The sequence below is a fragment of the Parasteatoda tepidariorum genome, chromosome 5, assembly GCF_043381705.1.
Source record: "Parasteatoda tepidariorum isolate YZ-2023 chromosome 5, CAS_Ptep_4.0, whole genome shotgun sequence".
NCBI classification, from domain to species: Eukaryota; Metazoa; Arthropoda; class Arachnida; order Araneae; family Theridiidae; genus Parasteatoda; species Parasteatoda tepidariorum.
In genome coordinates, this window is record NC_092208.1 from 7930775 (window position 1) to 7945688 (window position 14914).

General features: G+C 29.4%; 1 protein-coding gene across 2 annotated transcripts; it reads left to right on the forward strand.

The window, feature by feature from the left end:
• Positions 1 to 2551: 2551 nt before the first annotated feature.
• On the forward strand, positions 2552 to 13788 carry LOC107451092 (uncharacterized). 2 transcript variants are annotated; one of them, XM_071180845.1, is made up of 7 exons: positions 2552 to 2828; positions 5733 to 5779; positions 6218 to 6352; positions 9722 to 9763; positions 9838 to 9906; positions 11604 to 11659; positions 13630 to 13788. In XM_071180845.1, the coding sequence occupies exons 1-7, from the start codon at positions 2582 to 2584 to the stop codon at positions 13640 to 13642; spliced, it is 609 nt and encodes a 202-aa protein (XP_071036946.1). In that variant the 5' UTR covers positions 2552 to 2581; the 3' UTR covers positions 13643 to 13788. The 2 variants fall into 2 exon arrangements, with proteins under 2 accessions (XP_071036946.1, XP_015922563.2); XM_016067077.3 differs by having other exon boundaries at positions 2558 to 2828; positions 9719 to 9763.
• Positions 13789 to 14914: the final 1126 nt, after the last annotated feature.

A 14914-nucleotide genomic window follows, 5' to 3' on the forward strand; every position in this document is an offset into this window, starting at 1 on the left:
CTTAAAATGAAAAATAATCTCCCTTGAAATGCGCAATAATCTCCCTTAAAATGCGCAATAATCTCTCTTAAAATGCGCAATTATCTCCCTTAAAATGCGCACGAACATCTAATTCATAAAAAGGAACCCCGAGCTACATACTGTAACATTTCCGGTCTTAGGCAGCTTAGCAACTCTCGATCCTTATAGTGTAGAAAGATGGTTGTCCCAGTAAAGAAAAGCGCAGATGACACCAGGGCTAAAGAGAATAGAAGGGCTGGTTCACTCCTTTGAAGTATCTTTCGCCGCGCCGATCCTCCGACGTCACTCTAGTGACGTCACTTTGGCGCAAAGCTCGCACTTTTACTTCAAGAACGGAGCGTTTGGCCTTACTAGCTCTAACTAATATTGGATCATTTCTTTTTGCGAGATATTCTAAGACATTTGTTATTTTCTATAATGACTTTCCTCAGTTTTTGCAGTGAATTTACAAGAATTTAAAACTATTATCGAAATGCCAGTTTGCGCGATTGCAACTTGCAAAAATTCTGATATAAAAACAAAAGGAAAAAGTATAATTTTTCGCGTGTTCCCTAAAGTAAATGAACAACTATGTAAAGAATGGATTCCGAAATGACACAGTTAATATAAAACAGCAATACGTTTATTCTGTCGTAAAGAACTTTTATAAAAATTCATTATCTAAATAGAAACCGCCTCGTTACTTCATAAAGAAAGGCAGGTGAAAAGAATTAAAAAATAGATAAAGTCAAAGAAAATTAAAATGTAAGTAAAAAGTATAAATAAAATATATAGTATATAGTTGAAATTCTCCTAATTTCATAACATATTTTTTAATGTAGTTATTCTAAATATTTATGATTTTTTTTAAAAATTATATTCTCTTCAATTTAAATATCTATAAATTATATCATCGTAAATTTAAATGTCTATAAACAATTGTAAAATTTCTAATGTCATTATGAACCTAAATTATTATTTTGTTTCAGTAATTAGCGTTTAAGGTTGATGTTTCCTAATGATTAAGTATGAACAAATTGCTATTAACGACATATTTTAAAATCAGGGATTCTAAATTTAACTTAACTTATCGTTATAAAAGAATATGTAGATAAAAAAAGTGTCGATATATGCCTTCATTTTTCTTAATAGTTAAAGTTAAAACTGAACTTTTTAAAATAAAGTATTTATCGTGTCATTTTCACCAACTAGCAAAACATTTTTATAAGTTTAAAATGGTATTTTTTTAATATAATAACCAAGAAAGTTTTTTTTGAACTATGTTTATGAACGGAAATAATGTGTTAATTACGTAAAGTTTGAAGGCTAATAACCAGAAAAAGTCTAACTTATTTTTACAAAGAGAAAGATGCAAAGTTATCATAAACCACTTGGATGATACCGAGATCTGTGGACACAGTGACGTCATGAGGAGGGAAATCGTAGCTTCAGCTCTAAGAGAGGAGTGAACTAGCCCTTCTATTCTCTTTAGCCCTGAGATGACACTATGGGTTAGAATATTCCTGACTTCCGGGTTATTACTTCCAACTGAGTTTTACGCCTAAGCTTGAAAAAACGCACCTTCCAATATTAATTGTACTTCTTGTGTTTTCAATTTAAAGCGTTCTTTCAATTTAATATTCAACGTAATAAACAACAAAAGAATTAGGAAGGCTCCGCAAGCTTGCTATGATTCTACACAAGAACTGAAAAACGGAGCTGTTCTACAAAAATACAGCCAAATAAAGGATAACACTCAAAACATGGCTAACCTTAAACTTTATTTATGATGTGTTATTAATTTTGTTAAACTTGTTTTAAGGCCTGTTTAGACGATTCTTGGACAGAGATTGATTGATGCTGATGGAAACTTGTTTTGCTTTGAGCTTGGATCGTGTAAACAGTCATCCAAGAACTTGGTCCGACTTCTTGGACGATAGTAGAGCATGTTCTACTTTCCATCCAAGTTTTTTCTCCCTTAACCAATCAGCGTCTTAGGTATTGTGAAGTCAACAAGCTGGCAGCAAATTATCTCATTTTGTTCCCTGTTTTCATATATTTTAGTCCAAATAAATCGATCTGCTGCGGTTTATTTGTGTTATTATGATTTTATTTGAATTTATTCAGTAATTTTAAACTTACGTAAGTATTATTTTATAATGTTGAATATGAACAATGCGCATGCGCAAGTTTTTCTTTCGACGAATCAGTGACATTCAAGAACTCGGATAGTGTCTACGAATCATCCAATTTCTTGGACAGAGAAATCCCTCCAATTTCTCGGATTCAATAATTTTATAATTTAAAATTATATTATATAAAATTATATTATCTCGGATTATAATTTTTTCGAATCCGAATAATTTATTCCGAATTTCTTCCGATTATAATGCGCTTATTGTTATTGCTACGTGACCACTCTGTATAAAAATGTTTCCTCAATATTTTGTAAGCACGCTTGAGGAAGACCTCTTTGTGTGTTTAAATATGCTTTATTTGATTCATATGGTAATAATTTGCTTATTCAGTATCAGCTGTTTATTTTAATGACAAATAATAATGAGAGGATCCTTTTTAAAAGATGCTTGCCAGCAAGAAGAGCTTTTGGAATCAAATTTGTCAAACACATTGGAGTGGTCTAGATATTGGTGTGGTATTCGTGATGGAAATGTTTTACAGATATAATTTAATTTACTTGCTGGCTTCATCAGTTGCCTATTGCAATGGATTTGACTTTGGAAAAATTCTGAAAAACGCACGTGAGCAGGCGGTTATGGCACTGGGCGATTCTTATGTAGAATGTTTTATCCATCAATATTGCGATTGTGGTAAGAATACAATTTTTTAGAATATTTTCCTTTACTGTTGGGGGAAAAAGACATTCCTAGACGTTCATTTGTCGTCCTCTAATTCATCCTGAACTTTTTCAAAACAAAATATATTAATTGATGAAATTGCAATTATTATTTTTTTTTGCCTAAATTCTACAATTCAATAATCATATAACGTTTTAGCAATCGAAAAATAGTTTAGATTATCTACAATATTATAAATGTCATAGGACATGGGAATGTTATAGTTCATGTTATATATAGAAACTTCGGAAAATGGCTAAAAAACGCTTTCCGTTTGCCTACTCTGCTGGCAAGTACGATACTTATTCATTATTAAAACACCTATCTTGAGAAGGGGGACTTTAATTATGTATTTGTAAGACGTTCAATGTATATTTGAGATTTCACTTCATTATTATTACACAGTATGACATATAACAATATGGCATCGTTATTTGGCGTCGTCCAGTTGATGCCAAAAAGATTATATTTATAAATGAAGAAAAACTGTTACTCTTTGTGCAATTAAATGTTTCTACAAAATTTTCCAATTCAACGTCACCTGTTCCTCCCACCAGCGAGGAAGTTAAATATGAGTGAAGGAATAATTTTTCAAAAGATCTGCCTTACATTAATCAGCTGTTGGATGTATAATACAATCTAAGGAAGGAGACTGCGAGATTTGTCACCGTAAGATCGAAGCTTTTTTTATACATAAATAAATCCTTTAGTGTTGGCATCATAATTCTGTTGTTACATAAAGGTTCGTCTTCTGTTTCTGTTGATTTAAATATCCAGAAAAACTACGTCATCAGAAATATTACTATTAAAAATCAATTCAAAAAGTTTTCGCTGCTACGGTTTTGCAAACGCACTGTACTCATGCTGCAGTTACTGTTTTAACTGTAATTGAATCTGCCACAACTAATGGATTATTTTTTAATATAATTTTAATCACACTTATGGATAATTTGTAGTACCACTGAATTATTTATACTTATATACAATAACAACTGTAAAAAAGAATTTATAAGCATCGTTGTAAAACTGAGTAAAATATTCAACTATTTTCAAAATTTTGGGAAGACTTTTGTGTAACTAAAAAAGCAATTTAATTTTATTTTCCTTTTATGACAATTATATCTGAACCTTAAATTTGAGTTAAAATAAGTTTTTTTTTTCGCAGCAGTGTGCTCCTTTTGAGTTGGCTGGTGAGCATTTTGTGACCTAAGTCTTGGAGGTGAGCAACATTACCGACGCCACAGTGCCACAGATACCCATTCATACACATTCACACATCACACACAGCAGAGGACAACCTACAAAGGGAAACGCCCGTGCAATGTGCGAGATACAAACGCAAAGTCATTGGCTTCGCAGTGGCTGTGGCTTTTATTCTGACCGCTCGACGCCCTGGCCGGCTTAATTCATGACTGGAGTTAATTCCCGGGCTAAGCTTAATAATTTATTAAGATTTTTGATTTACTTACAAACTTTTAAGTATGCGTGAAAGCTAGATTCGGTCATAAGATGTGTTTTTAAACACTGAATTCGGATACAAATTTACCACAGTTTTTAGAGTTCTTTTCTTAAAATGTAGTTAAAAAGTATGCACATTAGATACAGCTACTTCATGGTAAAGTTAGAGAGAAAAAAAAACGGTATTAAACTTTGTAGCATTGATATCGAGGAAGAGGAGTTTTGACGAAAAAACATTAAAATTAAATAATGCTTGAAGTCGACTTTTAAATCCCCACCTGACTCTGTTTCATCTGGAAATCAAAAAGGTTATATATATATATATATATATATATATATATATATATATATATATATATATATATATATATATATATATATATATATATATATATATATATATATATATATATATATATATATATATATATATATATATATATATATATATATATATATATATATATATATATATATATATATATATATATATATATATATATATATATATATATATATATATATATATATATATATATATATATATATATATATATATATATATATATATATATATATATATATATATATATATATATATATATATATATATATATATATATATATATATATATATATATATATATATATATATATATATATATATATATATATATATATATATATATATATATATATATATATATATATATATATATATATATATATATATATATATATATATATATATATATATATATATATATATATATATATATATATATATATATATATATATATATATATATATATATATATATATATATATATATATATATATATATATATATATATATATATATATATATATATATATATATATATATATATATATATATATATATATATATATATATATATATATATATATATATATATATATATATATATATATATATATATATATATATATATATATATATATATATATATATATATATATATATATATATATATATATATATATATATATATATATATATATATATATATATATATATATATATATATATATATATATATATATATATATATATATATATATATATATATATATATATATATATATANGGAATAATTCTGACCATATATGGAAAGTTGAGCATCTGCTGATCAGCTCAAATATGACCATCCTAAAACTGATGTTAGCTCATTGTCTATATATTAGAAACTGACATTTTATAACGCGCTTTACATAGCTGAATATTAAATCCAATTATTTCAAGAAGTGCCCAATACGCTTCCCTAATTTGAAATAAATTTAAACATGATTCATTTCTATATTTATTAGCTGAAACTCACTTTTAATAAAATTATATATTTTAGTAAATTTCTTTGACTTTCATCTTACTTTTATAGAACTATCTGACGAGGAATTAAAGTGTTTTGACTATTTGCATAAGGATGTAAGTATTGTGACTCCTAATATTTAACTTCCTTTTTCTTTTGAAAATTATAACGGTTGTTTCATCAGATTCTCACTTAATTTATATTTTTGAAACGGTTGTCAAAAATAAAATTTAAAAAAAAATATGCGCATGGGGTGGTAATGAACTGATATAAGCTAAGAAAAACGAAAACTAAATAAAAACGTAAACAGGGAATGTGGAGCTGTGTATGGAAACCTTGCTGGTTGATTTGCTGAAACCTTGATTGCTGGAGTAAGTTATTTACGAACGAAATGTTGTAAATGAATATCGCCCTCACCAAACCCTGATTCATAGTTTCATCAATAAATGATTTAGGTAAATAGTTATCATTATAAGTGCTTTCAATGTAAATTTATTTTCTGGTTTCACAATTTCGTTTTAATTATTTTCTTCATAGAGGTATAAATATTTCAGACATATCACGCTTATAGAGTATGGTGGAATGCTGAGTGTGAATATAATGATGGATATGTTTTCCCGGAATGGAAAAATGGTTCTTTATCTTCTGATATATTACTACCCTTGGTCTGCAACAACAGAGACCTGACGGTAAGAAATTTTCAGAAAATGTATGAAAAATTTTCATTCATCATTGTTTCAATCATTTTAAATGATTGAAATCAGTAATATCTCAATTCAGCATGGCAAGAGATTTTTTTTAAAAAAAAATGAAAACAAAGATGCCCTTCGGTGATAAGGTTAGTCACGATGGGATAATTCAATCTAGAGGAGTTTCATTGTCGCTAAAGATTCAGCTTCAGCCGGAATAGTCAACTATAAAAATTCTCATTACGAATGTGTAGCCTAGGTGAACCAATTAAGAAATAGGCATAGCGCAAATGCAGTTTTAAATGATCGAAATCAGTAATATCTCAATTCTGCACGACAAGAGATTTTTTTTAAAAAAATTTAAGTTGCCCTTCGATGATAAGGTTAGTCACGATGGGATAAATTGTACAACATTAACCAGGGTTTATAATTGTTTAAATAATCAAAGACCAATGTCTAATAGGTGACAGTACTTCTCATTCAAACAAGATGCAAAAGCAAGAGAAATCATAGGAAATTAGAAAATATGTTATGAACCATTTTAGTATAGTTCAATTATCAAATATATAAAATTGTTTTACAGGAGAAATTTGTCTTCATATACGACGTGTGTTGCACTTGCAGTCTTTGGAAAAAATCGGCCATTTTTATCTTACTTAAGTTCTAATCAAATGAAAAATGGAACAAAAAATATTAAGTATATCATTGTTATGATTGTAGAAAAATGTAGAATATTAGTTACAGTGAATAAATAAACCAAGCAGAAGGCCTTAAACTAGAATAAAATAAAGAAAAATAAGGTTTAGAATCCATCTTGGAACGCAGTTGTTGCTGCAACAAAAATGTAACGGGCTTTCCATTCGCAAGGTGACAGCAAATTTCGTTAAAAGAATAATAACCGAACAGCTATCAGCCTATTAATTTCGTTTTTGAAATTGAGGTGAAATTTAGAGATAAATCACCAGACTTCTTTATATAGATTTTTTAGTGTCAATAATAAGTGATTCTTTTTAACGAAAAGAAGTCTTGAAAGGCTGACCTAAACGTTACTGTTTACGTGAACCCAATTTGGATTTCTCAAAACAACTATAGACTAAATGCATAAATTCAAATGTGAAGTCTTCAACAATCCACCCTATAGTACAGATCTGTTCCTGTATGACTTCCACATATCCGATGAGGGCTTAAAAAGGGGTGACCAGTTTTAAACATAAGATGAAATAAAATGTCCTCCACTCCAAACAACAGAAAATTGCTTTTTTTTACTACCTTTGACATGCATTGTGTTGCTAGTGTAGCGACGGAACAAGTATCTAAATCATGCAAGTGATGATAGTACTTTTCAGTCTCTTGTGAAGAAATTGTTTGAAATAGAGTTAAGAAATACATTGTTATATTGTGATATTGATATTTTTAAGCGTCGGTAAAACAATATATTTAAATAGTGTTTTCACGATATATTGAAAACATCCAATATAACGTGTTAATAGTTAATTGATAAATAGTTATATGCATGGTATTTATTGTTAACGAAAGTTTTCTGGAAATTATCGTCAAAGAAAACTTTTGAAAGTTGTCATCTTTATTTAAAAAAAAAAAAAATTTTTTTTTGAGTTTGTGATCAAAGGAGCAAAAGTGCCCAGAGCAAGTCTTGGAGTTTGAGACATTGACAGTCCAGTGGACTCAACGGCATATCAAGCATGTTTGGGCAAGGTTCTCCAAGTGATGTTTATATTAATCAAAAACAGGGAATGACCTTGACTCAAACCTTGATGCTCCACTTCCCAACTCACTGTGCTCGCTCTCCCACAAAAGCTCTTTAGCAATTTCTTATGGATTGCTCGGCAACTTTAGCTCGAATCCCTCTCTCATTCTATTCTGAAAAGTTTTAATCTTGCTTTGCATTCTTTTTAAAGATGAACGGTGGTCACTTTTATTAACATTGATTTACGAAAAATATGCATGCATAGTCATCTTATATGTTTTTGATGGACCAAACCGGCATTTGCGTTACATGGAAAGGAAGTCCACGAGAACCACCCACGGTTAGCCTGACGGCAAGGGGACTCTGATCTATAATCCGTCTACCACTGAGGATATTTTACGTCAGCACTGTGGTCGGTGCAAGCCAGATGCGGAATTCGTATCGACTGGGATTCGAACCCGGTTCGCCGCATTGGAAGGCGAACGCTCTATCCTCTGAGACATCGCTGTTCAGAGTTTAAATTTTGGAATAATTCTGACCATATATGGAAAGTTGAGCATCTGCTGATCAGCTCAAATATGACCATCCTAAAACTGATGTTAGCTCATTGTCTGACTCTATGGAAACCCTTACCAGCGTTTTTCCCTTCTCACTGAATTCATGTATGATGGAAGACGTGTTTTACCTGTACTCAACTGTATTGAGTGCATAATATGCTTTATCTGATGATGTCAGTATTTTTCTCCATATTTTTTTTGAAATAGTAGATGATTGACCCTCTACTCGTTTGTATTGAATATAAAATATGCTTTATCTGATGATATCAGCATTTTCTTCCTATTTTTAATTTTTTTTAAATTATTGACCCCTTACTCATCTGTATGATATGCAAAATATGCTTTATCTGATAATACTTAATTTCATTATTTTCTTCTATTTTTTTAAAAAAATATTATAAACTATTTCTGGAACTGTGTTTAGATAACACAATGAAGGAAGTTGTTCAACCTTTTTCAAAAATGAGCAAAGATATACCGTTATCAAACTTGGGTATGCACCTTGTTTTCGGAACTGACTTTTCAGCCATATTATCTGATTTTTCCTATTTTCTTTTAGCTTCTAGTTTGATTCTATTTTTTTCTCTTACCATAGCATCAGTTTCCTGCAGGTTTTTAAAGAATAATAAAGACTTTTTCCTACTTATGTCCTAGACATTTTTCGCAGCAGAACAGTGCAAATTTTTTTATTTTGAGTTAACCTTATACCTAGTTATAATCACGTCATTATAGTAAAAAAATGGTAATTAGGACGACACACTCTTAGATAATAATATTTATTTAAAATATTAATAATAATAAAATATGAAATTAAGCATCCGGGGCTTCGTTATAAACCAATTAACCATTACCTTTATGAAACTGGTCAAAACTACCTCATGGTCATAATTACCCAAATTGACCCTAATTCATTAATGATTAAGATGAAAAACCCTTAGTCAACAAAACAGCTTTGAACCATTAAATTTACGGAGAAAATTCAGAAGAAAATAGTATTTTTTCTCATGCTCATAGAACTTTTGCCGCAGATGGATAGCCAATAAATTGTTAATTAAGCATTATTTTCATGTTTTGAAACTTTTTTTTTATTTTTCTATGGCGTAGAAGAAATGCATTTTGAAAACAGTCAATCCAATTATTGATTATAATGTAAGTATTTTCCTCTTAAATAAATTAAAATATTTGCTTAAAAATAAAATTTTGTAACCATAATTAATTTATAGAGCAAGCTAGGAAGAGAAAAAAATGTTCCAAGCCGTAAGGATGAGTTTGATGCTATGGAAAAACATCGGGTGAGTTGAAATATGTGCTATTTTCTTAACGAAACACAATGTCTTAGCATGTTTCTAAAAGTCTTAAACAGAAATACCACTGTGGAGGAATACATACTTCTCAACATTTTAAGGAATGTAATTTTTTATTTGGAAAAATACAAAACTTGAATGAAATCGGTCATCTAATTCCAGAGAAGTAGAGTTTTGAAGAAGCTGTATACGTATTTAGCGAGTAAAAGTATGATCTATTTTCTATTCGTGGAACTCCGACCTATTTATAAGAAATAATCTATTGCAATTTTGTCCATTATCTTTTGACATATAAGGGCAATTATTTATTACGTTAGCAATTATGATCATATATGAAAAAATATATAACTTACTTCTAAAGTAATTGATGCAAAGAATAAAAAGAAAATCATAAATAATAGTCTTAAAATTAGGTTTTATGTTTGACTATTAAATTCAAAAAAATGGAGTTTCAAGTAGTCTATAGCGTGCGTAAATGCAACTGTTGTAGTTTTTCTGCGTCGCACTAGAGCTGCACAATAGATTACTGGCCCTGGTCTACGAGCCATCCCTGAGGATGATTCGAGGGCACGCTATGGCAATTTCGAATGTTGAAAAATTAATGCTGTTTTTCTTTAGGTTCATGTGGTTTCATACAAGAAACTTTTGCGAGCCCCCCCCCCCAAAAAAAGGAATGGAATTTTGCTGCAAATTAAGCAAAGACAAGGAATTTTTTTTAGAAATTTCAGAAAGAATATGTCCAAGTGATTCTTTGTACTTTTTAGCCTTTGAAAACGTTTCTGAAGTCTACTCCATTTGTAAGAGGATCCTGTTTCTGTTTCAAATTGTAAGTCATATGGATGGAACACTGGTCGCAAACAATAACAAGATTCCAAAACCGAAACGGTATTCAGAAAACCATCGTTATAACCTCCCCATGTAATGCTTACGAGAAAAAGTGTAAACATGCTTGACATTCTGGTAAGTCTTAAAATTGAGATTAGTATTTCAATTTGCATGGAATTTCATGATTCATAAAATTTTTTCGATACTTCAAAAATTCTAAAAGGTTGTTCGATAAATTGATTTAAGGCGATTGACAACTTAACAAAAATGAAATGTAAGGGCAGGGTTACCAATAGCGCTGTCAGCAATCGATGAGTAGAGAGTGATCGCTTTGATCAACCTGCGAAGGAACAGAGGGGGTGTGGTATCAGTGCTATCTAAGCTATTCTACGATGAAGTGATTAACTAAGCATGAAGGGTAGTTGGGTTACCAAAGTAGGGCCCCTTCTGCAGAGAATCGAAATTGCGATGGCATGTCTACGGATCATCCTCGGTCAGGATTCCCATGTTCAGGTTTGATCATAGCCCATTGTGCAGCTCTAGTGAGACGTAAATAAAGTATTACCATTTATTTAGAATTTCAAACGCTAGCACAACCTGTGTTTAGCTTTTTATAATTTCACATCCAGTGACGTCAGCTGCCTGGTTTCAGCCTCGCGAACAAGAACTTGAATCCTCTGTAACGATTTTGTGCGCTGCGTGGAACCACTTACAGGAACCGCTATTTTAGAACACATTTTAAAAAAAACAGCACTATTGAAAAGCTATTAACTTATTTGCATTTTGATGGACATATTTCTTTTAGGTATTTAAATTTAATTCAAGGCAAGATTTTACAAAACTTTTTCCCTTATTTCTAGACTTGTCAAGCGGGAATCATGTCCTCTTGCATGGCATTTCCTTATTATTGCAAAAAGTAAGTGAAAAAAATAAATTAGTTTAAAAAAATTGTATTCCACAATGAATGTTTCTTTTTTAAATTGAAAAAGTTATGAAGCGGAATAAATATTGAGATTTACCTTATGTTTAAGATTAATTTTCATATACTGCTAAATTGCTCAAGAAAAGTGCTACGCCAGAAATGTGACTTTCAAAATCAAGTCTTAGCAAATACTTAAAACATGTAAAAAAAAATTCAAAATTATTGAAATTTTGCGGATTCATCATCCATATTTTTACACGATAAAGATCTTTAAAATGAATTGTTTAATAGCATTAACTGTCGGTAGAGAAAAATTACTTGCTACAAGATGTTCCTATTGGTCGCAGAATCATTGAGAATTTACTTTATTTAAAAAAAAAGTTCTTTTTTTTCTATCTCTGAAATTCTTTAATCGATCTTGTTTGAACTTCAGATTTTTGTCGTTTAGTTACTCATTGTTTAATAAAAAGCATGTAAACTAGATGAGAAAAATTAATATCAATGACAGTTTTGGTTATCGTCATACACTTATTCACAAAAGGAGGACAAGAATGTAAAATAAAACTAGTTTAATAGTAGCGCATAATAGTCTTTTAATAGTACTTAGAAATGAATTTGTGGCGTAACTACCACTACGAAAATTAAACATCAATTCACTGGTATATAAGACATGCTAACTTGATTCAATCAAGAGGTACCTTTTGATAGATGAAGGTTGGCATGGTCGATAACTCCTCCACCCACAAATTCCTTAAATTTCATCTGAGTGTTTCAAACTTTTCATTTTATTTTATCGTATTTATGCTTGATCCATAAATAAATGTTCATGGAAGTCGATATAGAGCAATTTCCTGGATTCTTTCTTGAAACGTTTTTTCTCCCAATCGGGTGATTCAGGTTCGGATCTCATGGATAGATGGTCGATTCGAATCTTGCTGTCGACTGGAACCGACCCCAGTTCTGATTTTAAAATGTTCTCAGTGACTGATCATGGGTTAGAGTCCCTTTGATAAAGGGGTCTGGATTTGATTCTAAGATCCCAGAAATTATCCTATTCCAATAGGAATGCCTGGAAGGCTTCCTCTCCACGTGTCACAAATGCGGATTTGTTCCATTAAAAAACACTGAACATCGAAGTCAGTAAATCACAAAATCAGCCTAGCGTTCAATGTCTGTTATAAAATAAAATCTTCTTTATGCTAGCCCATTCATTTTCATTACTCTATTGACAGACCATGATATGAATCTGTAAGGAAAGACCTAAGAGATTTTGGAAATCAATTTAAATAATGAAGAAGAGATGGAAATGAGCAAGTTTACAGTGTTTTATTCAAAAACAAACTAATTTTTTTCTTAACAAATCTCAAAATTAGTAACAAATGTTTGCCAATAGTTGACTACAGAAACTAATAGTGTTCTCTGCTTCTCATAAAAACATTTCATGTGAAATATCTGTCTATTAAATTTATATTCAGATTTTACATGCTACAATAAATATCTGATTTCCTAAGCAAAACACAATATTTTTTGTAAATTTTCTGTCATTTTTTTAGACATCGAGTGCAATCTGTTTTGAAATAATGAAATTACAGTGGCTTCTGAATGATGCAATTGGTTTCGATCATTTAATCGATCATAAACCGATTAAAAAATGGTATCTTACTTTTAAAATATTTTTTAAACTTTTTGCGCAATTCCATTAATAAGAAAAACGAAAAAAAAAGAAGAAAAAAAAAGAGTAGACTGATTTCAGTATCTTATGTAAAAAATTTTTATTAATAAATACCATGCTGTATTGTTTAATACTAGAAAAATAAATTACATCTTATTAAGATGGTCTTAACGCTTAATATTCTTTATTATAATTTTCAAGATTCAAGTCCAATCCAAAGTAATTAGTTTTAAATTTAAAAAAAATAATTAAAAAAAATTTATTTTAATAATAGCATTTAATTTATTTTCAGTGATTTGCTCTGATGGATGGAGAGAAAGATGAAAAGACGAATAGAACAAATAGAAAAAAAGATCAGTAAAACAGAATAAATAATATAATTAGCTACTTGATTAAAAAATTGCTGAATTGGAAAAGGAAAGTCCTGAAGTAATAAATATTTTAAACTGCATATTTGTAATTATTTATATTTTGTTTTTCAAAAAATTTATTTACTTGTTTTATAAAATTACAAAAAAAAAAAACTACAGGTAAAAAATCCATTTACAGTGGTGCATACAATGGGAAAAAAAGAACGTCATTGTACCTATAGAACACTTAAAGAGAGTTATTATAATGCATTTAATATTGAAAATATCAGGCATGTTTGTTAGAAATATCACATGAATGCTGAATTATTTTTGTTTCATATAATTACATTTACAAAATGAGCTAACAAAAAATTTTTCATTTCATATATTGTGATGTTTTACAAAAAAACAGAATCATGCATTAAATAGCGAAACAATAAATCATACTATTAGGAATTTTATAGAAAAATAAAAAATGAGATCTCAACGACATTCCAATGATGGAACACCAAAAGTATTTTGCAACTTAAAATGAGAATAACAATGTAGAATATTGCATGACAAAATGTTTAAAATTATTTTGAACTCTTTCGACGCAATGCTTTTTACAATTATAGTAGGGACTTTAAATGATACTGCAAAATTCCGTGAACTAAAAAAAATTTAATCTCAAATTTAACGAAATTTCGAGCGATTTGTCAAATGACGAAATAACTATCGTTTCCTCTTCAAGTCGATATATATATATATATATANTATATATATATATATATATATATTCATTTATTGTAACAGAACTCATTAGATAAGTTCAAAATTAAGATAAGACAAAGGAAAATTATAGACATATGAAAAGAGGGAGGGGGGAATAATAATGAAAAAAAAAAATAACAAACAGCATATTTTGTAATCTGGCAATCTTGTCACGAGAATATTTCTGAATCATTCTTGAAAAATTTCCCGTTCATGTAAGTACATCTGATTTCGCTGCTCGCGTTGGGGATTTCGTTTTATGCAGTTTTTTCGTTTTATTTTATTTTATTTTCTGTTTTTACGTGTTATTTTTACTTAATGTGTTCTATTTTATTTGTTGTAATTTTTGTGAAAAAATTTTTCGGAGTTCTCCTCACACTATTGTAAAGGTAGCCGTCTAAGTAAATAAGGCCAATTTTGATGAAAATTCCGATTGTGAGATTATTTTATTTTAATTTAAAGTGAACTTTTCTG

Bases quoted from the DNA above. Each gene is read 5' to 3' on its own strand.
- LOC107451092 (XM_016067077.3), top strand. From the start codon at position 2,582: ATGCTTGCCAGCAAGAAGAGCTTTTGGAATCAAATTTGTCAAACACAT. The intron at 2,829-5,732 runs GTAAGAATACAA...TTACTTTTATAG, and splicing joins CCATCAATATTGCGATTGTG to AACTATCTGACGAGGAATTA. The intron at 9,764-9,837 runs GTAAGTATTTTC...ATTAATTTATAG, and splicing joins ATCCAATTATTGATTATAAT to AGCAAGCTAGGAAGAGAAAA.